Here is a 24,902-nt window from a genome sequence, read left to right as displayed (position 1 = left end):
AGTCTTTGTTACTTAGAATATGTTCCCCTAGTGTCCAAATAACTCTAAATTAAGTCTTTGTTACTTAGAATATGTTCCCCTAGTGTCCAAATAACTCTAAATTAAGTCTTTGTTACTTAGAATATGTACCCCTAGTGTCTAAATAACTCTAAATTAAGTCTTTGTTACTTAGAAAATGTTCCCCTAGTGTCCAAATAACTCTAAATTAAGTCTTTGTTACTTAGAATATGTTCCCCTAGTGTCCAAATAACTCTCAATTAAGAATATGTTCCCCATACTACTAAAGTGTTACTGAAAATTATATTAATTGTAAACATTTTGGTAACACTTTAGTATGGGGAACACATTCACCATTAATTAGTTGCAGAGTTATTTGGACACTAGGGAAACATATTAGGGTTAGAGTTACTAATAAGCAATAATTCTGAGGTTATTGAGGGAATACTCTTAGTTAAATGGCTTACTTGTAGTAGATTAAGGCATTAATAAGTACTTAATAATGACTAATTAAGAGCCAATATGTTACTAATTTGCATGTTAATATGTGTTCCCCATACTAAAATGTTACCAATATTACCAACTGACCATGAGCTTTGGGTCATGACCGAAAGGACATGATCACGGGTACAAGCGGCCGAAATGAGTTTCCTCCACCGGGTGGCGGGTGAGAAGCTCTGCCATCCGGGAGGAGCTCAAAGTAAAGCCGCTGCTCCTCCAAATCGAGAGGAGCCAGGTGAGGTGGTTCGGGCATCTGGTCAGGATGCCACCCGAACGCCTCCCTAGTGCACGTCCGACCGGTAAGAGGCTACGGGGAAGACCCAGGACACGTTGGGAAGACTATGTCTCCCGGCTGGCCTGGGAACGCCTCGAGCTGGAGGAAGTGGCTGGGGAGAGGTAAGTCTGGGTTTCCTTGCTTAGGCTGCTGCCCCCGCGACCCTACCTCGGATAAGCGGAAGAAGATGGATGGATGGATAGTATTTGCAATATGGTCATCAGCAAAGAAAAATCCATATATAAGCCACACCGTTTTATAAGCCGCAGGGTTCAAAGTGTAGGGAAAAAGTAGCGGCGAATTGTCTGAAATTTACTCTATTTTATATGTATATTTATATTTTATATTTATATTTTCTATCGCGAAATATATTGATATTCTTTTATCGGCCTAGCCTTAAAGGCCTACTGAAACCCACTACTACCGACCACGCAGTCTGATAGTTTATATATCAATGATGAAATATTAACATTGCAACACATGCCATTACGGCCTTTTTATTTTACTAAATTGCAATTTTAAATTTCGCAGGAATTATCCTGCTGAAAACGTCGCGGTATGATGACGCGTATGATGATGCGTGAGCGGGACGTCACGGATTGTAGCGGACATTTTGATCCAGCACCGATCCCAGCTATAAGTCGTCTGCTTTAATCGCATAATTACACAGTATTCTGGACATCTGTGTTGCTGAATCTTTTGCAATTTGTTTAATTAATAATGGAGACGTCAAAGAAGAAAGATGTAGGTGGGAAGCGGTGTATTGCGGCTGCCTTTAGCAACACAAACACAGCCGGTGTTTCCTTGTTTACATTCCCGAAAGATGACTGTGAAGCTTTAATATGGAACAGAGCGGTCATGCGAACATGGTTCCTGACCACATGTCAACCGGCAGGTTTCGGTGAGAAAATGGTGGCAATAAGTCGGCTCTTACCGTAGACATGAGTGGATAGCTTGCGTCGTTCCTCCTGCAGCTTTGGAGTCTCTTGCCTCCTCCCACCGGCCGCCCCCGACCGTCGGGTGCTTACACCATGGAGGAGGGGGGGGAAAAAATAAAAAATCTCAGCCCGGCTGCCTTCGCCTCGTTGAGAAATGTGGCTTCCCTCGGAGACACTGGCGGTCACCACACCCGTGGCCACACCCCTCCGACTTTCAGGTTGTTCCGCCCGATTGTAGCTGACATAGGCGCCAGCGCCCCCCGCGACCCCGAAAGGGAATAAGCGGTAGAAAATGGATGGATGGATGGATAGGTACGACCATATAATCTCACTAAAACACTAGTAACACAAAAAGCAGAAAAGGGATTTTCCAGAATTATCCTAGTAAATGTGTCTAATAACATCTGAATCGCTCCCACTACCCTCATCTTTTTTTTTCTTTCTTCTTTTTTAATTTTTATTTTTCTAGTCCTTCACTCTCACTTTCCTCATCCACGAATCTTTCATCCTCGCTCAAATTAATGGGGAAATCGTCGCTTTCTCGGTGCGAATCGCTCTCGCTGCTGGTGGCCATGATTATAAACATTGTGAGGATGTGAGGAGCTCCACAACCCGTGACGTCACGCGCACATCGTCTGCTACTTCCGGTACAGGCAAGGCTTTTTTATTAGCGACCAAAAGTTGCGACCTTTATCGTCGATGTTCTCTACTAAATCCTTTCAGCAAAAATATGGCAATATCGCGAAATGATCAAGTATGACACTTAGAATGGACCTGCTATCCCCGTTTAAATAAGAAAATCTCATTTTAGTAGGCCTTTAATTTCCGTCCAATCCTGTTTATTCATGTTCCTCGTTTGTTGTTAGTGCACCTGCAGGTCTTCAAAGGTGTAAATGTGTTTTGTTTGTCAGCAACACCCTGAGAGAAGGACTGGATTATTGTCGGAAGGTGCAGAGGCCAGATGGATCCTGGGAAGGGTAAGGTCACCCGATGTCATCGGATTGGTACTCAGAACTTGAGACACTGTGGTTTTGTAGGTCCTGGGGAGTGTGTTTCACATACGGGACCTGGTTTGGCCTCGAAGCCTTGGCCTGTATGGACCACGTCTACAGGGACAGGTGAGCGCTCGCCATCACGACTCAAGTCTGTTGAAAAGCAGCGAACACAAATGCCATTCCGTGTCCTTCAGCGGGGACGTGTGTGCCGAGGTGCAGGGAGCCTGTCGGTTCCTGTTGGATCGGCAGATGTCAGACGGCGGCTGGGGGGAGGACTTTGAGTCGTGTGAGCGGCGTTGCTACGTTCAGAGCCGCTCCGCTCAGATCCACAACACCTGCTGGGCGCTGCTAGGACTCATGGCTGTCAGGTGAAGTACTTTAGTACCTGGAAACATCCTGCAGGATTGTGTCACTCTCTTCAAACTCTTTGAGATTGCATGATCTCTCCATGTCTAAGCAGGAGCACTTTTCATTTTGAGTGATATCTGAAACTGTTCAAAGTCCAAAAGTATTACTTATTCCACCATCAGTCACGGTTTTCTATTGATACTTAAAATCGAGTCATTATTTATCGTTTAACGAACAGGAACGCCTTTATTTTGAAGGACATCTGAACATTAGTGAATGAGTCGTAAATCAGCAGTCACCGCCGTATTTTTCCGACTATAAGGCGCACCGGATTATAAGGCGTATTAAAAGTTAAAGGTGATCAGGGACGGAAACTAAACTGATGGGTATTAATACATTTAAAATGACAGAATGTGGGCGTGGCATGGCGCCAAACTTTGATCTGTTGGTTCGCCACAAAACACCAAACGTTAACTCAATTTCGCAAATAATAATGAAAATCTAAAGTGCCTTTATTAGATTTGTTGATTATTTTTATATGTAATCCTGCGCTCCGGACAGGCTAACCTCCACCAACCTCCGAGGGCAAAGCTACGAACAATGGGAGACCGGGCTTTCCGCTCCGCCGCTCCCAGTCTGTGGATCGATCTCCCTGACCACCTGAGGGCCCCACAGACTGTGGATGCTTTTAAAAAAGGCTTAAAAACCCTTCTTTAAAAAAAAACAACTTTTTTTTTAGATATATGCATACTAGTTCTAGCTATTAGGCTGTTCTAGATTGTATTTGTATCTATGGGTTGTGCTTGTATAGCGCTTTTCTACCTTCAAGGTACTCAAAGCGCTTTGACACTACTTCCACATTTACCCATTCACACACACATTCAAACACTGATGGAGGGAGCTGCCATGCAAGGCGCCAACCAGCTCCCATCAGGAGCAAGGGTGAAGTGTCTTGCTCAGGACACAAAGGACGTGACGAGGTTGGTACGAGGTGGGATTTGAACCAGTGACCCTCGGGTTGCGCACGGCCACTCTCCCCACTTATCTTTTTTTTTTTTAATATGTATACATACCAGTTCTAGCTATTAGGCTGTTGTAGTTCCACTTCCAAAAACAGGCACCTGGGGATAGGTTGATTGGCAACACTAAATTGGCCCTAGTGTGTAAATGTGAGTGTGAATGCTGTCTTATCTGTGTTGGCCCTGCGATGAGGTGGCGACTTGTCCAGGGTGTACAAAGCCTTCCACCCGATTGTAGCTGAGATAGGCACCAGCGCCCCCCGCGACCCCAAAGGGAATAAGCGGTAGAAATTGGATGGAAATTTTTTATTAAATTTAAATTAATTTCATTTCATTTATTGATAATTTTTATATGTAATCCTCTCTACGACACCTGCGCTCCGGACAGGCTAACCTCCTCCAACCTCCGAGGACATAGCTACGAACAATGAGAGACCGGACTTTCTGCTCCGCCGCTCCCAGTCTGTGGAACGCTCTCCCTGACCACCTGAGGGCACCACAGACTGCGGATGCTTTTAATAAAGGCTTAAAAACCCTTCTTTTTTTTTAAAACGCCTTTTTTTTAGATAGGGAACAAGCGATAAAAATGGATGGATGGGTAGTTTTTATTGTTATTTATTCTATTATCTTTTTTTTTTTTTCTTAATACACTGTCGCACTTTGAGGTTGTTCGCTCATTGTTAAGTGCTTTTTACAAATAAAATCTATTATTATTTTTTATAATACTTTTTTTCACATTTTAGTTTTTCACTATTTTAAAAAATTAACTTTATTGATTCACAAGGGCATCACTGTAGCTGTCGGGTGGTGTGGGTGACGAACCCCAAGATGCAGAGATGACAGGCTTGGAAAATGAAAACATGGTTTTGATGTTCAAAAAATAAGGCAAGGAAAACACAAACCAGGAAACAGCAAACAGGGACAGAAGTCGGGATCCAGGGAATAGCTCTCTGTTTCCACAGCAAACAGTACTCCAGCACTCAATGGAGGACAAGGCAGGTTTAAATAATGCCTCTGATTAGTGCTCAGGCAGCAGGTGAGCAGGTGAACACTAATTAGAAGCAGGTGGAAATAAGTTACCATGGTAACCAAAACAAACAAGGGTGCACAAAAAAAAGGAACCGAAGGAGTCTTAGATTGAAAATAAAAAACATAATCCAGACCACAGATCATGACAGGTGCTCAGATACAAAGGTTGGGAAGGATAAGGATGGAAAGGACAATGCACACGAAGGCACAAAAAGAGGGCAAAAACAAAAGGTGTAAAACTTGCATTTTATTAGGGCCCGATCAGCAGGTATTTTTTTATATAATGGGAGTAAACCCCGTGGTGAAATGGGGGGGGGGGGCTCGTTTAACGCTGCTCGCAGACTTAAAGGGGAACCTTATCACAATTTTAAAAGGGTTAAAAACAATAAAAATCAGTTCCCAGTGGCTTGTTTTATTTTTCGAAGTTTTTTTCAAAATTTTACACCTCCCGGAATATCCCTAAAAAAAGTTTTAAAGTTATTGATTTTCGCTATTTGCGATGCGACTGTCCATTTCTTCTGTGACGTCATACAGTGCTGCCAATACAAACAACATAGCGGTTACCACAGCAAGATATAACGACATTAGCTCGGATTCAGACTCGGATTTCAGCGGTTTAAGCGATTCAACAGATTACGCACGTATTGAAACAGATGGTCGGAGTATGGAGGCAGTTAGCGAAAACGAAATTGAAGAAGAAACCGAAGCTATTGAGCGAATAGCTATTGACGCTATTCGGCCATAGCATGGGTGTACCTAATGAAGTGGCCCATAGCATGGCTGCCTTATTAGCATCGCCGGTAAAATATGCGGACCAAACGATCAGGACTTTCGCAAATTGTGACACTGGATTAACTTAAATCCGTCGATTGGTAAGTGTTTGTTTCGCATTAAATGTGGGCATCTAGTTTCAAATGTACATACAGCTTGCGTAAATAGCATGTTAGCATCGATTAGCGTAGCATGTTAGCATCGATTAGCTGGCAGTCATGCTGCGACCAAATATGTCTGTTTAGCACATAAGTCAACAACATCAACAAAACTCACCTTTGTGATTTCGTTGACTTAATCGTTGCAAATGCATCTGCAGGTTATCCATACATCTCTGTGCCATGTCTGTCTTAGCATCGCCGGTCAAATGTGAAGACACTCTGGCCTATTCAATGGGGGTCTGGCGGCAAATTTCTTGCCAGTGGTGCAACTTGAATCCCTCCCTGTTAGTGTTGTTACACCCTCCGACAACACACCGACGAGGCATGATGTCTCCAAGGTTCCAAAAAATAGTCGAAAAAACGGAAAATAACAGAGCTGCGACCCGGTGTTTGTAATGTGAAAATGAAAATGGCGGGTGTGTTACCTCGGTGACGTCACGTTCTGACGTCATCGCTACAAGACCGATAAACAGAAAGGCGTTTAATTCGCCAAAATTCCCCCATTTAGAGTTCGGAAATCGGTTAAAAAAATACATGGTCTTTTTTCTGCACCATCAGGGTATATATTGACGCTTGCATAGGTTTGGTGATAATGTTCCCCTTTAATAATAATATCACTGTCTAAAGATGAAATCATATTGGTACTGGCTGCTAAAATTCCCAACAGTTATCTTGTTTGTTTTTCTAAGTTCCATTCTTGCAAAAATGCAGGTATGTTTATTGCATGCATGTTTGTTTCCACGCAGACACCCTGACCAGCGGGCCATTGAAAGAGGAATACAACTACTGATTGATAAGCAGCTTCCCAATGGAGACTGGCCTCAGGTGACTTCTCTCTTACTGGACTGTACTCACAGTACTTATACTTATAAATACAGTAAGTAGAATGAAATATGAACTATAATTTGGTCTATGGTGTCCTGCAGGAGAACGTTGCAGGCGTGTTCAACAAGAGCTGTGCTATCAGCTACACTTCCTACAGAAACGTCTTCCCGATTTGGACCCTCGGACGCTTCTCTGCATTAAACCCTGGCAGCTCTCTGACGGGAAAGCTCGACTTGTCAATCAACTGACTGGTACTTGTCCCAGCATTATTTTGCATTGCAGCTTTTTGATTGATGTATCATTTACAGTGTGTGAGTAGGTTCATTGACAGTAGCAGGTCTAGTTTCAATTAGGGATGAGTGATATGGCCTAGAATCTATATCCTGATATATACTGAGTTTTTCAGACTATAGGGTGCACGGGTAAATTGTCTGCACCCACTAATTATCTACAGTGGCTCATGTGTCAACTCTGTTCAAATGAATGTGAACTCGCAATTTTCCTATTTGTTCAATCAATCAATCAATCGATCAATGTTTATTTATATAGCCCTAAATCACGAGCGTCTCAAAGGGCTGCACAAGCCACAACGGCATCCTCGGCTCAGATCCCACATCAGGGCAAGGAAAAACTCAACCCAGTGGGATTACAATGAGAAACCTTGGAGAGGACCGCAGATGTGGGACGACCCCACACACTCTATCGAGGGAGAACGGTGCAATGGACGTCGAGTGGGTCTAGCATAATATTGTGGAAGTCCAGTCCATAGTGGATCTAACATAGTAGTGAGACTCCAGTCCATAGTGGATCTAACATAATAGTGACAGTCCAGTTCATAGTGGATCAAACATAATAGTGAGAGTCCAGTCCATAGTGGATCTAACATAATACTGAGAGTCCAGTCCATAGTGGATCTAACATAATAGTGAGAGTCCAGTTCATAGTGGATCAAACATAATAGTGAGAGTCCAGTCCATAGTGGATCCAAGATAATAGGAGTCCAGTCCATAGTGGATCTAACATAATACTGAGAGTCCAGTCCATAGTGGATCAAACATAGTAGTGAGAGTCCAGACCATAGTGGATCTAACATAATAGGAGTCCAGTCCATAGTGGATCTAATATAAAAGGAGTCCAGTCCATAGTTGATCAAACATAATAGTGACACTCCAGTTCAGAGTGGATCAAACATAATAGTGAGAGTCCAGTCCATAGTGGATCTAAGATAATAAGAATCCAGTCCATAGTGGATCTAACATAATAGTGAGAGTCCAGTCCATAGTGGATCTAACATAATAGTGAAAGTCCAGTCCATAGAGGATCTAACATAATAGGAGTCCAGTCCATAGTGGATCTAATATAAAAGGAGTCCAGTCCATAGTGGATCAAACATAATAGTGAGAGTCCAGTCCATAGTGGATCTAACATAATAGTGAGAGTCCAGTCCATTGTGGATCTAACATTGTAGTGTGAGAGTCCAGTCCATAGTGGATCTAACATAATAGTGAGAGTCCAGTCCATAGTGGATCTAACATAATAGTGAGAGTCCAGTCCATAGTGGGGCCAACAAGAGACCATTCCGAGCGGAGACAGGTCAGAAGTGCAGAGATGTCCCCGACCGATGCACAGGCCAGCGGTCCACCCCGGGTCAGGACTCTGGACATCCAGCCCTTCATCCATGGCCACTGGACCTGTGTCCCTGACTGATCTCCAGCATTGCTTCAGTGTATACCACCCTCAGTCCTTCTTCCATAAGTTAGATTTTAGACTTCATTTTGGAATCAAAAGACTCAGTTTACTTATGTAAGCAATATTTGCAGAGACTTTAATCATCGGGAGGATTAGAACTACCGAACTTTAGGGTTTACTTACTGGGTCACCAACATTAGAATTCTTAAATATCGGCTGCAATATGAAGCATCTGATCCTCCTTTGTTATGGCTGCTTTATGTAGGTGTGAAGGTTCCCCTCTTGGGTGGGTTCTCCTGGCCGACAGATCATCTAGTTTGAATACAGTCTTTTATTTGCATGCACACACGCAGCGATTGCTTTCCAGCAATATAAATGTTTTCGTTTCAGTCTCCTGTCTCTCCCTGACTCCAACTCCTCTATCTCGTCCCGGCTGCTGCTAATGTAGGCGACAGGTGATTAGGTATACAAGGCCCACCTGGGCCATCGACTCACCTGTCGTTGTCTTCGAGGCCGGTCCTTGCACACCCCGCAGGCCACGCCCACCTCCACAGTAGACTAACTCAACTAAACCAGTATCTCTTAGGGCTCTGGTTCACTCTCCCATCTGCTCTGCTACTTCTGCTTTTATGAAAAATCCCATCGTTAAAAACCTTGCACCATCACATCTAATCATGTTTTCCCTCCCTCTCTTGTCGATAATGCTTTTTTTAAGATGGGGAAGTCTGGCGATCAACAGTATTAAACATTTATACCTTGACAACACTCTTTCCAGCAACTTTGTGATACATTTTTACACCCAAATCAACACTTTTTTAGGTGTCTACAGATCCACAATTTTGTTTTTTTTGATTGATTGAGACTTTTATTAGTAGATTGCACAGTACAGTATGTATTCTGTACAAATGACCACTAAATGGTAACACCTGAATAAGTTTTTCAACTTGTTTAAGTCGAGGTCCACGTTAATCAATTCATGGTTCGTAATACTTTTCCCAGGTTTCCAAACATACCGACTGACACAGTTTTAGATATGTTTCCTCCATCTTTAAAAGTATCAATTACACATATTTATAACCTAAACTTTAAGGTAACACCTTGTGACAGTCTCTTGCTGTCGCCGTGCCGGTTCAATGAACCACCCAGGAAGGACATGCTTTTGAGCAGGTTTGACTTCTTTATTTTGCATGAAAGGTTGGTTGCAGCTTGAATCGCTTTTCAGCTCCTTCCTCCACTGCTTGTTCCCGGTCTGCTTTTCAGCTGTCGTCGTCGTGCTCGTCTTGCGCTCTGTGTTGCTCTCGCCTCTCATGCGCTGTGGACTCTTCTCCTTCCTTCTCGATCTCTCCTCCTTCTCCCCTTTTATACAGTGTCAGGAGAAATGTTAATCGTTTCCCACGCACCTGAATTCTACTGCGGCAGCGTCGCTCCCGGCACGCCCCGCCTCTCCGCTGCACCGCATTCTCCGCCTCCTTGCCGCCATCTTGGGCAGGGCTGCAGCGTGCCCTGTCCAAGATGTCGGCCCGTCGGCTACTCCTCTCCACACACCTGTGTTATTTTCTCTTAGCAAATTCAAAAAGAATCTACTTTGTTAGATAGAAGTATTATTGTGCCAAGCCCGCCATATCAGAGATATTTTTATATTTTTATTAAATTGGAGAGAATTTGACTGACGTTTAATGGTTGTTCTGTAAAATTTCCATAAGTATGGGGTGCTTTTTTAAAATATGTAATGGAGACTGAGCTCCAGTTTGGCCCCGATTGAGAGGTAATTGAATTGTGGGTGATTGATGAGCCTTTTGTTTGCTTGTGTGTATTGTTGCATCATGTTGGGGCCATTCGGAAGTCCAGTTGTCTGTGGTTTCATGTCGATATTATATAATACAAAAAATTAAACTCGTATTTATGTTAAAAAATGTGTGTCAAAAAAATCAATAAATATTTTTTAAAAAGTCATACATTTGTTTTAACATCAGGTCTGTCGATATAAAGTTTTTTTTTTTTTTTTTTTATATTCTCTTTTTGTCAAAACCTTGTTTTTTGGGGGGCAAAACACAACGTATGCAATATTTTCCCCCAAAAGATTTTCAAAGTCGAATATTTGATGTGGAGTAATTGGAGATTTGAATGGATCAATAGTTCATAACATTGATTTTAATATATATATATATATATATATATAAATATATATATATTATTATTTTGTTTTTTGTTTTTTTTGGAGCCTTGACAGTTCAAAGGGGAAAAAAATACACAAAAATTCTTACTTTCAACGGTAGAATATTTTAGGAGAAGTAAATGAGCCTTATATAAGTAATTAATTCATACGACTGATTTTGATTCATTATTATTTTTTGAGAAACAACAGTCAAAGAAAATGTTTTTATCATTATGGTCAACATTACAAGTTTTTCTCGTTACATTTAAACTTTTTTGCTCTTTTAATCCACTTAGTTTTTTTTTTTTTAAACAGTATTTTTTAGAATGGCTCTTTACACATAATCATTTGCAGATAAAGGGATTAAAATAATGTATACGTCTGTTTGTCGCATTTTTGTCGCGTTTTGCTTGATCGTAAAATATGTGGATGGAGAGGGGGTATGATGTTTATATTTTGTCAATATTCAGTGTTTTATCCGTCATAGAAAAATCTAAAATTTCATTCTGTTTTTTAAGGCGGTTTGTCTTAACGCTTTTAGCATTCAATCAGACATTATTGTGAGGTTTTGTATTATTTTAAACTTGCTTTTTAAAGCACAATGTGTGCTCTTGATAAACTTCTAATCTATCGATTATGAGTTTTTAAATTTTTTGTGTGTGTTTGTTTTATGACCTTTTTGTCAAAGAACCTTTTTTTTTTATGTGGCAAACACAAAGTATGCAATATTTTCTTTCAACAAATATTTCAAAATGGAATTTTTGCGAATAAGTAAGTGGAGCCTTAAATAAGTCAATAATTCATAACATTGATTTTGATTGATTATTATTTTTTTAATGATAACAGCTAAAAAACACACAACTTTTCGTCATTATAGTCAACATTGCAATTTTTTCTCGTTACATTTCAACTGTTTTGCTGTTTTAATACACGTTGTTTGGGTTTTTTTAACAGTATTTTTGAAATGAGCCGTATTCATGTCATGAATATGTGGATGGAGAGGGGGTGTGATGTTCTTATGTTGTCAATATTCAGTGTTTTATCCTTCATAGACAATTTTAAAATTGAATTCCGTTTTTTAGGCGGTCTGTCATAATGTTTTTAGCATTCAATCAGACTTTATTGTGAGGTTTTGTATTAGTGTTCCTAAAAATAGATATATCGGCCCCCAGACAAAATTTTTTCCTCTAATTGTGGCCCCCCAGTCAAAATAATTGCCCAGGCCTGCTCTTGATAAACTTCAAATCTATCTCTTGATTAAAGTCTTTATTTTTTTCTCATGTTTTTTTTTGTGTGTGTGTGTGTGTGTGTGTGTGTGTGTGTGTGTGTGTGTGTGTGTGTGTGTGTGTGTGTTTGTTTTATGCCCTTTATGTCAAAGAAAACATTTTTTTTTAAATGGCAAACACAAAGTTTGCAGAATTTTTTCAACAAATATTTCAAAGTGGAATTTTTCCATGTGGAGTAAATGGAGCCTACGTAGGTCAATAATTCATAACATTGATTTTGATTCATTATTATTTTTTGAGAAATAACAGCTAAAAAAACAACTTTTATTCATTAGAGTCAACATTGCAACTTATTTCTCGTTACAAATTTCAACTTTTTTACTCTTTTAATCCACTTTGTTCGGGTTTTTTTTTAACAGTATTTTTAGAATGGGTCGTTATATGTCATGAATATGCGGATGGGGAGGGGGTGTGATGTTCTTATGTTGTCAATATTCAGTGTTTTATCTTTCATGGAAAAATGTAAAATTTCATTCCGTTTTTTTAAGGCGGTCTGTCATGTTTTTAGCATTCAGTCAGACTTTATTGTGAGGTTTTGTATTATTTTAAACTTGCTTTTTAAAGCACAATGTGTGCTCTTGATAAACTTCTAATCTATCGATTATGAGTTTTTAAATTTTTTGTGTGTGTTTGTTTTATGACCTTTTTGTCAAAGAAAACTTTTTTTTTTAATGTGGCAAACACAAAGTATGCAATATTTTCTTTCAACAAATATTTCACAATGGAATTTTTGAGAATAAGTAAGTGGAGCCTTAAATAAGTCAATAATTCATAACATTGATTTTGATTCATTATTATTTTTTGAATAATAACAGCTAAAAAACGAACAACTTTTTGTCATTATAGTCAACATTGCAACTTTTTCTCGTTACATTTCAACTGTTTTGCTGTTTTAATCCACTTTGTTTGTTTTTTTCCACAGTATTTTTAAAATGAGCCTTATTTATGTCATGAATATGTGGATGGAGAGGGGGTGTGATGTTCTTATGTTGTCAATATTCAGTGTTTTATCCTTCATGGAAAAATTTAAAATTTAATTCCGTTTTTTAAGGCGGTCTGTCATAATGTTTTTAGCATTCAATCAGACATTATTGTGAGGTTTGGTATTAGTGTTCCTAAAAATAGATATATCGGCCCCCAGACAAAATTTTTTCCTCTAATTGTGGCCCCCCAGTCAAAATAATTGCCCAGGCCTGCTCTTGATAAACTTCAAATCTATCTCTTGATTAAAGTCTTTATTTTTTTCTCATGTTTTTTTTTGTGTGTGTGTGTGTGTGTGTGTGTGTGTGTGTGTGTGTGTGTTTGTTTTATGCCCTTTATGTCAAAGAAAACATTTTTTTTTAAATGGCAAACACAAAGTTTGCAGAATTTTTTCAACAAATATTTCAAAGTGGAATTTTTCCATGTGGAGTAAATGGAGCCTACGTAGGTCAATAATTCATAACATTGATTTTTATTCATTATTATTTTTTGAGAAATAACAGCTAAAAAAACTACTTTTATTCATTAGAGTCAACATTGCAACTTATTTCTCGTTACAAATTTCAACTTTTTTACTCTTTTAATCCACTTTGTTCGGGGTTTTTTTTAACAGTATTTTTAGAATGGGTCGTTATATGTCATGAATATGCGGATGGAGAGGGGGTGTGATGTTCTTATGTTGTCAATATTCAGTGTTTTATCATTCATAGAAAAATTTAAAATTTCATTCCGTTTTTTTAAGGCGGTTTGTCATGTTTTTAGCATTCAATCAGACTTTATTGCGAGGTTTTGTATTATTTTAAACTTGCTTTTTAAAACACAATGTGTGCTCTTGATAAACTTCTAATCTATCGATTATGAGTTTTTAAATTTTTTGTGTGTGTTTGTTTTATGACCTTTTTGTCAAAGAAAACTGCTTTTTTTAATGTGGCAAACACAAAGTATGCAATATTTTCTTTCAACAAATATTTCACAATGGAATTTTTGAGAATAAGTAAGTGGAGCCTTAAATAAGTCAATAATTCATAACATTGATTTTGATTCATTATTATTTTTTGAATAATAACAGCTAAAAAACAAACAACTTTTTGTCATTATAGTCAACATTGCAACTTTTTCTCGTTACATTTCAACTGTTTTGCTGTTTTAATCCACTTTGTTTTTTTTTTTTCCACAGTATTTTTAAAATGAGCCTTATTTATGTCATGAGTATGTGGATGGAGAGGGGGTGTGATGTTCTTATGTTGTCAATATTCAGTGTTTTATCCTTCATGGAAACATTTAAAATTTCATTCCGTTTTTTAAGGTGGTCTGTCATAATGTTTTTAGCATTCAATCAGACATTATTGTGAGGTTTTGTATTAGTGTTCCTAAAAATAGATATATCGGCCCCCAGACACATTTTTTTCCTCTAATTGTGGCCCCCCAGTCAAAATGATTGCCCAGGCCTGCTCTTGATATACTTCAAATCTATCTCTTGATTATAATCTTTACTTTTTTTTCCCATACATTTTTTTGGTGTGTTTTATGCCCTTTTTGTCAAAGAAACTTTTTTTTTTAATGTGGCAAACACAAAGTTTGCAGTATTTTTTCAACAAATATTTCAAAGTGGAATTTTTGATGTGGAGTAAATGGAGCCTAAATAGGTCAATAATTCATAACATTGATTTTGATTCAATATAATTTTTTGAGAAAACAACTTTTTGTCATTAGAGTCAACATTGCAACTTTTTCTCGTTACATTTCAACTTTTTTGCTCTTTTAATAGTATTTTTAGAATGGGTTCTTACACATAATCATTTGCAGACACAGGGATTAAAATCTTTTAAAAATCAGTTTCGCTCTTTGTCGCATTTTTGTCATGTTTTGCTTGATTGTAAAATATGTGGATGGAGAGGGGGTGTGATGTTTATATGTTGTCAATATTCAGTGTTTTATCATTCATAGAAAATGTAAAATTTCATTCAGTTTTTTAAGGCGGTTTGTCATGTTTTTAGCATTCAATCAGACATTGTTGTGAGGTTTTGTATTATTTTAAACTTGCTTTTTAAAGCACAATGTGTGCTTTTGATAAACTTCTAATCTATCGATTATAAGTTTGTACTTTTTCTGTGGGTGTTTGTTTTATGACCTTTTTGTCAAAGAAAACTTTTTTTTTTAATGTGGCAAACACAAAGTATGCAATATTTTCTTTCAACAAATATTTCAAAATGGAATTTTGATGTGGAGTAAATGGAGCCTTATATAGGTCAATAATTCATAGCATTGATTTTGATTCATTATTATTTTTTGAGAAATAACAGCTAAAAAACAACTTTTTGTCATCGGAGTCAACATTGCAACTTTTTCTCGTTACATTTCAACTTTTTTGCTGTTTTGTTTAGGGTTTTTTAACAGTATTTTTAGAATGGGTCGTTATATGTCATGAATATATGGATGGAGAGGGGGTGTGATGTTCTTATGTTGTCAATATTCAGTGTTTTATCTTTCATGGAAAAATTTAAAATTTCATTCCGTTTTTTAATGCGGTCTGTCATAATGTTTTTAGCATTCAATCAGACATTATTGTGAGGTTTTGTATTAGTGTTCCTAAAAATAGATATATCGGCCCCCAGACACATTTTTTTCCTCTAATTGTGGCCCCCCAGTCAAAATAATTGCCCAGGCCTAATCTTGATAAACTTCAAATCTATCTCTTGATTATAAGTCTTTACTTTTTTTCCTCATATATTTTTTTTGGTGTGTTTTATGCCCTTTTTGTCAAATAAACTTTTTTTTTATGTGGCGAACACAAAGTTTGCAGTATTTTTTCCACAAATATTTCAAAGTGGAATTTTTGATGTGGAGTAAATGGAGCCTACGTAGGTCAATAATTCATAACATTGATTTGGATTCATTATTATTTTTTGAGAAAACAACTTTTTGTCATTAGAGTCAACATTGCAACTTTTTCTCGTTACATTTCAACTTTTTTGCTCTTTTAATAGTATTTTTAGAATGGGTTGTTACACATAATCATTTGCAGACACAGGGATTAAAATCTTTTAAAAATCAGTTTCGCTCTTTGTCGCATTTTTGTCATGTTTTGCTTGATTGTAAAATATGTGGATGGAGAGGGGGTGTGATGTTTATATGTTGTCAATATTCAGTGTTTTATCATTCATAGAAAATGTAAAATTTCATTCCGTTTTTTAGGGCGGTCTGTCATAATGTTTTTAGCATTCAATCAGAATTTATTGTGAGGTTTTGTATTATTTTAAACTTGCTTTTTAAAGCACAATGTGTGCTTTTGATAAACTTCTAATCTATAAGTGTTTACTTTTTTTCTCATTGATTTTTTTGTGGGTGTTTGTTTTATGCCCTTTTTGTCAAAGAAAACTTTTTTTTTTAATGTGGCAAACACAAAGTATGCAATATTTTCTTTCAACAAATATTTCAAAATGGAATTTCGATGTGGAGTAAATAGAGTCTTATATAGGTCAATAATTCATAGCATTGATTTTGATTCATTATTATTTTTTGAGAAATAACAGCTAAAAAAACAACTTTTATTCATTAGAGTCAACATTGCAACTTTTTCTCGTTACATTTCAACTTTTTTGCTCTTTTAATCTACTTTGTTTGGGGTTTTTTAACAGTATTTTTAAAAATGGGTCGTTGTATGTCATGAATATGTGGATGGAGAGGGGGTGTGATGTTCTTATGTTGTCAATATTCAGTGTTTTATCCTTCATAGAAAATGTTAAAATTTCATTCCGTTTTTTAAGGCGGTCTGTCATAATGTTTTTAGCATTCAATCCGACATTATTGTGAAGTTTTGTATTAGTGTTCCTAAAAATAGATATATCGGCCCCCAGACACATTTTTTTCCTCTAATTGTGGCCCCCCAGTCAAAATGATTGCCCAGGCCTGCTGTTGATAAACTTCAAATCCATCTCTTGATTAAATTCTTTATTTTTTTCTCATGTTTTTTTTTTTTTTGTGTGTGTGTGTGTTTGTTTTATGCCCTTTATGTCGAAGAAAACATTTTTTTTTTAAATGGCAAACACAAATTTTGCAGTATTTTTTCAACAAATATTTCAAAGTGGAATTTTTCGATGTGGAGTAAATGGAGCCTAAGTAGGTCAATAATTCATAACATTGATTTTGATTCATTTTTATTTTTTGAATAATAAAAGCTAAAAAACAACAACGTTTTGTCATTAGAGTCAACATTGCAACTTTTTCTCGTTACATTTCAACTTTTTTGCTCTTTTAATCCACTTTGTTCGGGGTTTTTTAACAGTATTTTTAGAATGTCATGAATATGTGGATGGGGGGGGGGGGGTGTGATGTTCTTATGTTGTCAATATTCAGTGTTTTATCCTTCATAGAAAAATGTACAATCAACATTGCAACTTTTTCTCATTACATTTAAACTTTTTTTTGCTGTTTTATTCCACTTAGTTTTTTTAAAATATTTATATAAAAATAATCTTTGGGCCTCGAATAGCCGTCGGGCCGCACTTTGGACACCTTTGACCTGAGTGATGGTTTTTTGTCAGCCTTTTTTGGTGGAAGAGGAATTAAATGGATGAATATGTGTAAAAGGCTAAAAATACCCCATTAAAACGTTAGAATATAACAACAACTTCTCCTTATTTTCTGTCGCAGATTTTTGGATTTTTTTTAAAGGCGTGGTAGAAAAATATCTGTGTAATCAAAGAACAAGATCTGTAATGACTAAGGAGTGTCTGACAATGTGTGGCCAGATCTTAATGATGATTTAAAAAAAAAAAAAGCGGTATTTGAGGTTTGCAAAACAGCGACTGGTTGATCCGGTCCTCACAAGACCTCGGCATGACGAAGAGACAAAAAACAAAAAAACAAAGCCGCTTTTCTTGCCGCCCTTTTTGGTATTTTCCACTTCTGCTTGTCCAAAAGCATATTTTGGATCACATTTGGAGTCAGCTTGGAAGTTTTGCGGTGTCCACACTTTGTTAAAAACAAATAAGGCAAAATAAACGACGCCAGGGATGCCAAAGTTAACTAAATGTTTTCAAAGTTAATGGGGGCTTGTTTTTTCCAAAGTCTGGTTGCTTATTTAGGCTTGCTTTTCTGCTCCCCTCATTACCAAAAATGGTGCACGTGCAACTACACCAGGGCCTAAAATGTTATAAAAAAAAATATCACTTAAAATATGCAAAACCAGTGAAGTTGGCACGTTGTGTAAATGGTAAATAAAAACAAACTACAATGATTTGCAAATCCTTTTCAACTTATATTTAATTGAATAGACTGCAAAGACAAAATATTTAATGTTCGAACTGGAAAACTTTGTTATTTTTTGCAAATATTAGCTAATTTGGAATTTGATGCCTGCGACATGTTTCGAAAAAGCTGGCACAAGTGGCAAAAAAGACTGAGAAAGTCGGGGAATGCTCATCAAACACTTATTTGGAACATCCCACAGGTGAACGGGCTAATTGGGAACAGTTCGGTGCCATGATTGGGTGTAAAAAGCAGCTTCCATGAAGTGCTGAGTCATTCCAAAACAAGGACGGGGAAAGGGTCACCACTTTGTGAACAAATGCGTGAGCAAATTATCCAACAGAGAACAACATTTCTCAACGAGATATTGCAAATTTAGGGATTTCACCATCTATGGTCCGTAATATCATCAAAAGGTACAGAATTTGGAGAAATGACTGCACGTAAGCGATGATATTGCAGACCTTCGACCCCTCAGGACGTACTGCATCAAAAATCGACATCAGTGTGTAAAGGATATCACCACATGGGCTCAGGAACGCTTCAGAAAACAACCGTCAGTAACTACAGTTTGTCGCTACATATGTAAGTGCAAGTTAAAACTCTACAATGCAAAGCCAAAGCCATTTATCAACAACACCCAGGGCCCAAGCTCATCTAAGAGGAGCTGATCTAAAGTGGAAAAGTGTTCCGTGGTCTGACGAGTCCACATTTCCAATTGTTTCTGATGTAAATTTAGTTGTTTGACAACTCTAATTTGAAGACAAAACCTGCTTCTGTTTAAAAAACGTATATTTAAAATTAATCATGATTAACTGTGGGTTAACTTTGGAGAAACGTGATTGTGAAAGGGGTGGGTGGGGGGGCTGCGGGCTTGTCGTGGAACAGGGTGTGCCAGGACCGGCCTCGAAGACAGCGACAGGTGCGTAGATGGCCCAGGTGGGCCTTGTTGTCTAATCACCTGTCGCCCTTCATTAGCAGCAGCCGGAAGGAGAGAAGTTGTTGGAGCTGGAGTGAGAGCAAGAGCGTGAAAACAACCCGCTGAATTCTTAAAATAAAACTGTATTGTAACTCTGATCCGAGCTTTCATGTCGGTGATTGGTGGTCTGAAGAACCCCCTGGACGGCAACTTCCACAGTGATTAACTGTGATTAAAAATGGTAATTGTTTGACAGCTCCTATTTGAAGACAAAACCAGCTTCTGCAATCAGTCCTGATTAACTATGGGTTAATTATGGACAAAATGCGATTAATTGTGGTTACAAATTTGAATTGTTTCACAGCCTGAATTTGAAAACAAAACCTGCCCTTGTTTAGTGTCACAGCTTAGTATATTATCATTATTAGTGTCAACATTTTAAGTTTGGATCCTAAAATATTGCCTTGTATGGACTTTTACCTTTTTCTGCTGCTGTATAGGTTGTGCTGCCAAGAGCCAATAAAAAAAATGATCTCATCCATGCATGTGCCAAACTTTAGACACCTGTTAAGAAATGTTTTGTCCTTAATGCCAAAGTATCTTACTTTCAATTTTGACAGTTAAATGTATCATCTTTTTTTGTTTGAACATATTACATATTGTTATGAAGGTGTCTGTTACTACATTATATATATATATATATATATATATATATATGTATATATATATATATGTATATGTATATATATATATATGTATATGTATATATATGTGTGTATATATATATATATATATGTATGTATGCAGCTGATATAGGCGCCAGCGCCCCCCGCGACCCCAAAAGGGAATAAGCGGTAGAAAAAAAAAAAAAAAAAAAATATATATATATATATATATGTATATATGTATATGTATATATATATATATGTATATGTATATATATGTGTGTATATATATATATATATATGTATGTATGCAGCTGAGATAGGTGCCAGCGACCCCAAAAGGGAATAAGCGGTAGAAAATTGATGTATGTATGTATTTATGTATATATATATATGTATCTATGTATATATATATATGTGTGTATTTATATATATGTATATTTATAATACATATGTACTGTATATGCATATATATATGTATATATACATATATATGTATATATATATACACACATATATATATGTGTGCGTTAATATATGTATATATATATACATATATATATATGTATATATATATATATATATATATATATATGTGTGATTGTAGCTGAGATAGGCGCCAGCGCGACTCGCGACCCCAAAAGGGAATGAGCGGTAGAAAATGGATGGATGTATATATATATATATATGTATGTATATATATATGTATGTATATATATATATATGTATATATATATATATATATATATATATATATATATATATACTTTCAGTTTTTAGTGAAGTGAATTATATTTATATAGCGCTTTTTCTCTAGTGACTCAAAGCGCATAGTGAAACCCAATATCTAATTTGTACATTTAAACCAGTGTGGGTGGCACTGGGAGCAGGTGGGTAAAGTGTCTTGCCCAAGGACACAACGGGCAGTGACTAGGATGGCTGAAGCGGGAATCGAACCTACAACCCTCAAGTTGCTGGCACGGCCACTCTACCAACCGAGCTATACCGTCCTGGTGTATATTGTACATCTTACATATTGTTATGAAGGTGTTTGTTACTACATTATATATATATACTTGTAGCGTGTATAGTATTTATAAAACGTTGATGGAGGGTTTTGAAGTTGTTTCAGAGGGCTTTTAATACAACAAAGCCTCATTTTCCAACCAATTTTCTTTTGGTCATCTTTAAAATAATTAAAAAAAAAATACATGGTGTTCTTGTCCCTCATAATGATTGTGAACGATAGGCAAAATATTTAAAAAAAAGTGCAATTCCTCTTTGAAGTTAGGGAGTTTTGTGATTTCAAAACGGTGTGCACCACAGCGCTAGTGACAGTGTGTGTGGGTGTCGGCAGGGCGGCCGTCAAGGAGGACAGTTCAGCTCGTCGTCAGCGTGACATTTGACACGCCAACGCAGGCTGGAAACACGACGCCGAGGGCAAACTAGGAATGTACTTTTGTGTTTGTGTTGACGTTCTCGCCTCCAGTGATGTGCATCTCTCCACGGCTGCATGCGCGCAGGCTGGATAGTTAACATTCTGCACACTGTAAAGCAAACAACTGTATTGTAGATTACAGCTAAACCCCGGCCCCCCTTTACTTTATGTGGGCGGGGATCCCGCAGGTAAAAAAGAGGATCGGGCTCCAGCAGCACCTGTGTTTCCACCGGCGGGTCAGCGTCCAGTCAAGTTCTTCAGATTTCTGCCCGTTCCAGGTTGTGGGATGCACCACAACAAGAAAGGTGAGCGTTGTCTCAATTCTTCAGTTTACGGTCAAAAATGTACGGGTGGGGTAAATGTGTATTTTGTTCCTGTAGGGCGGTGCAAAGGCCAGGGTGGGGGTCATGGTCACAAGCACGGGCACGGGCACGGGCATGGGCATGGTCCAAAAACAGAGTGTGGAAAGGGTCGAAGGCGGAGGCACAAGTTAGGCCACAAGCATCGCAAGTGTCACAAGAAGGGGAAGGACTGTCACGGGGTGAGCTTCTGCTCTTCATGTTTTGTGGAAATGCAAACGTGGACTTTTCCTGACTTCCGTGTCCATCCTTCCAGTCCTCCAGCAGCTCCTGCAGCAGCAGCAGCAGCAGCAGCAGCGACTCCGACTAAAACGGGAGCAGCCCTCCCTGCTCTGCACCGTCATCTCCCAAGACCCGACATGTATTCAAACTCTGATGAAATAAAGTCGATTTGAAAAGGGATTCTCCAAAAAAAAAAAGAGGACTGACTCCAGTGGTGATGATGTCCATGCAGCCAGTCAGGGGCCGAGTGTGTACTAAACTAAGTTAAATCCACATTAAACCTAAAATATTTTTTTTTTCATCGGGCGGTTTGTTTTGCTGTTTTGCTTGTTTCAAAACTGAAATGACTAAAAGATTGGATTCTGACAAAGGATTCCCGGACAGGATTTGGAAATAGAAAAGTCCAATATTGAAGCAAATTTCACTGTAAACAATGTAAACGTTAGAGATGGCAATCTTACAACAACTCTCCATTTGATTCAGATGATATTAATTATATATATATATATTAAATCCATCCATCCATTTTCTACCGCTCATTCCCTTTTGGGGTTGCGGGGGGCGCTGGCGCCTATCTTAGCTACAATCGGGCGGAAGGCGGTGTACGTCCTGGACAAGTCGCCATATATATATATATATATATATATATATATATATATATATATATATATATATATATACATACATACAGGTGTATATACATATTCCATTTAATTTATATATATGTCTATATATATATATACACACATGTATATATAGACATATATATAGACAATGCAATGATCGGGACTTTAACTTATATATATATATATATATATATACATATATATATATGTTTTCTTTAAAATATTATACATAAATATATATTCATACATCTACGCATATATACGTATAAATATATATATAAATGTATATCTCTATATTTATATATGTGAATATATATGTATGTCTATATATACATATATGTGTGTGTATATATATATATATATATATATATATATATATATATATATATAGACATACATATAGACAATGCAATGATTGGGACTTTATATATATATATATATATATATATATATATATGCACATATATATACATATATATGATATATATATATATATGTGTTTTCTTTAAAATATTATAAATAAATATATATTCATATATTCATACATATACACATATATATGTATAAATATATATATGTATGTAAATATACATATATGTGTGTGTTTTCTTAAAAATATAAATAAATGTATATATGTATATATACATACATATATATCTACATATATAAATATATAGATATGCGTTTATATATATATTTATACATATGTATGTATATATGTATGAATATATATATATTTTAAAGAAAAGAATCACTGCCCTCCTTACTTAGACCTCTTGATAGATCATCCATATATATATATACATATATATATATATATATATATATATATACACACACACACACAAATATATATATTTATATATGTACAAAAAAAAAAATATATATATATATATACAAATATATCTTTATATATGTACAAAAAAAATAATATATATATGTATAAATATTGCAATTTTAAAGAAAAGAATCAGTGCCCTCGTTACTTAGAGCTTGAATGTATGATTCAAAACATGATATTTATGATGACACAAATCAAAAAGCCACATTTTACTCGTCTTCACACGAACGCTGAACCACAGCTTTTGACAATTTCAACCGTGGCCGGAGTTTTATAACATTTTCATTTTTAAGGACAAAAACCTATATCCGTGTGTGGTCCAAAGGCTAAAATTCCTTGAAAAAAATGCCTTTTTTTTAGAATAGTCATATTTAAAGGCATATATATTATAAAAATAAATGTAAAAAAGAATATCTGTGTTTGAAATAAAATAAATAAAAGAAAAACACGAGATTTTGTGCAAAGTATTTTCAGTTTTTCATTCATTTCTGTCCAACAAGGAGCTTTTTAAAGAGAGTCCAAAAGAAGTTGAGTTACAGGAAGATGATGATGATGTCATGACCTCACTTCAAAGTGTCCAATCATACCTTCTTTGTTGCTTGTTTTCTTCATTGCACAACATTTTCCAGCATCAGGAAGCTCAGTGTTCAGTAGTCTGACTTGTGGAATGAGATGTGAGGCGTGGTGCTGCTTGTGTAATTCTGGAACTTTTTTATTTTTTATTATTTACCACATTTAAAGTCACTGGACAGTTTACACTTTAAAATAGGTTTAATGACAATGTGGTTCGGAACTCGGTACAAAAATATTTAAAATATTTTCTTGCATTTTTTATATATATATATATATAAATTAATCATATTTGTATCCTTCAAAAGAAAAATACATGTATATGCAATCACAAGTGATTATTACTCACCTGCTCTTCCAGTGCCTCCCAAAAAATGTTCACAGTGCTTCACTCTTTGCATATTTTTTGTTAAAGCCTTATTCCAAAATGTTGCCATCAAAATTCTACACACAATACCCCATAATGGCAATGTAAAACATTTTTTAACGCTTTTGCAAAAAAAAAAGTATGTTATGGCCTAATAAACTAGCAGAACTTTTTTCAAAATAGTCCTCAAAATGTCAATGTGTAAAGTTTCTTTCTTTTAAAGAATTTGCAAAATGTAAAGCCTTTTTTTGTGTTTTCCAATTTTTTGGTAGCGTGCTTTTTTTTCCTTATAAATTTGCACAATTTAAAAAATATATATTTTCCGGTAAAACATTTTTTTTACCATTTTTGATTATGTCCACATTAGTCCTCAAAATGTCAATGTGTAAAGTTTCTTTCTTTTAAAGAATTAGCAAAATGTAAATCTTTTTTTTTATTTTTTTTGCATTTTTTTTGTTGCGTGCTTTTTTTTCCTTATAAATATGCAAAATTAAAAATATATATATTTTCCGGTAAAATTTTTTTACCATTTTTGATTATGTCCACATTAGTCCTCAAAATGTCAATGTGTAAAGTTAATTTCTTTTAAAGAATTTGCAAAATGTAAAGCCTTTTTTTGATTTTTTTTTTTTTGCAATTTTTTTGTTGCGTGCTTTTTTTTCCTTATAAATTTGCA

At 36.5% G+C, this 24,902-nt stretch overlaps 1 protein-coding gene across 5 annotated transcripts in view; it reads left to right on the top strand.

Moving 5' to 3' along the window:
* Nucleotides 1-23,756, top strand: part of lss (lanosterol synthase (2,3-oxidosqualene-lanosterol cyclase)) — a 75,478-nt gene extending 51,722 nt beyond the window's left edge. For 3 of the 5 annotated variants that reach the window (XM_061918372.1, XM_061918369.1, XM_061918373.1), the window contains 8 exons: nucleotides 2,622-2,687; nucleotides 2,748-2,828; nucleotides 2,900-3,073; nucleotides 6,780-6,858; nucleotides 6,960-7,109; nucleotides 21,161-21,546; nucleotides 21,622-21,782; nucleotides 21,857-23,756. In XM_061918372.1, the coding sequence (XP_061774356.1) occupies nucleotides 2,622-2,687; nucleotides 2,748-2,828; nucleotides 2,900-3,073; nucleotides 6,780-6,858; nucleotides 6,960-7,106 (547 nt within the window). In that variant the 3' untranslated portion in view covers nucleotides 7,107-7,109; nucleotides 21,161-21,546; nucleotides 21,622-21,782; nucleotides 21,857-23,756. Of the gene's footprint in view, nucleotides 1-2,621; nucleotides 2,688-2,747; nucleotides 2,829-2,899; nucleotides 3,074-6,779; nucleotides 6,859-6,959; nucleotides 10,501-21,160; nucleotides 21,547-21,621; nucleotides 21,783-21,856 lie in introns of those variants that run through there. The other 2 variants (XM_061918371.1, XM_061918370.1) reach the window with 2 other exon arrangements.
* Nucleotides 23,757-24,902: the final 1,146 nt, after the last annotated feature.

Source organism: Nerophis ophidion, linkage group LG13 (assembly GCF_033978795.1).
Source record: "Nerophis ophidion isolate RoL-2023_Sa linkage group LG13, RoL_Noph_v1.0, whole genome shotgun sequence".
NCBI lineage: Eukaryota > Metazoa > Chordata > Actinopteri > Syngnathiformes > Syngnathidae > Nerophis > Nerophis ophidion.
The sequence above is the reverse complement of the archived record's forward strand: the minus strand, read 5'-3'. Positions and strand labels throughout refer to the sequence as shown.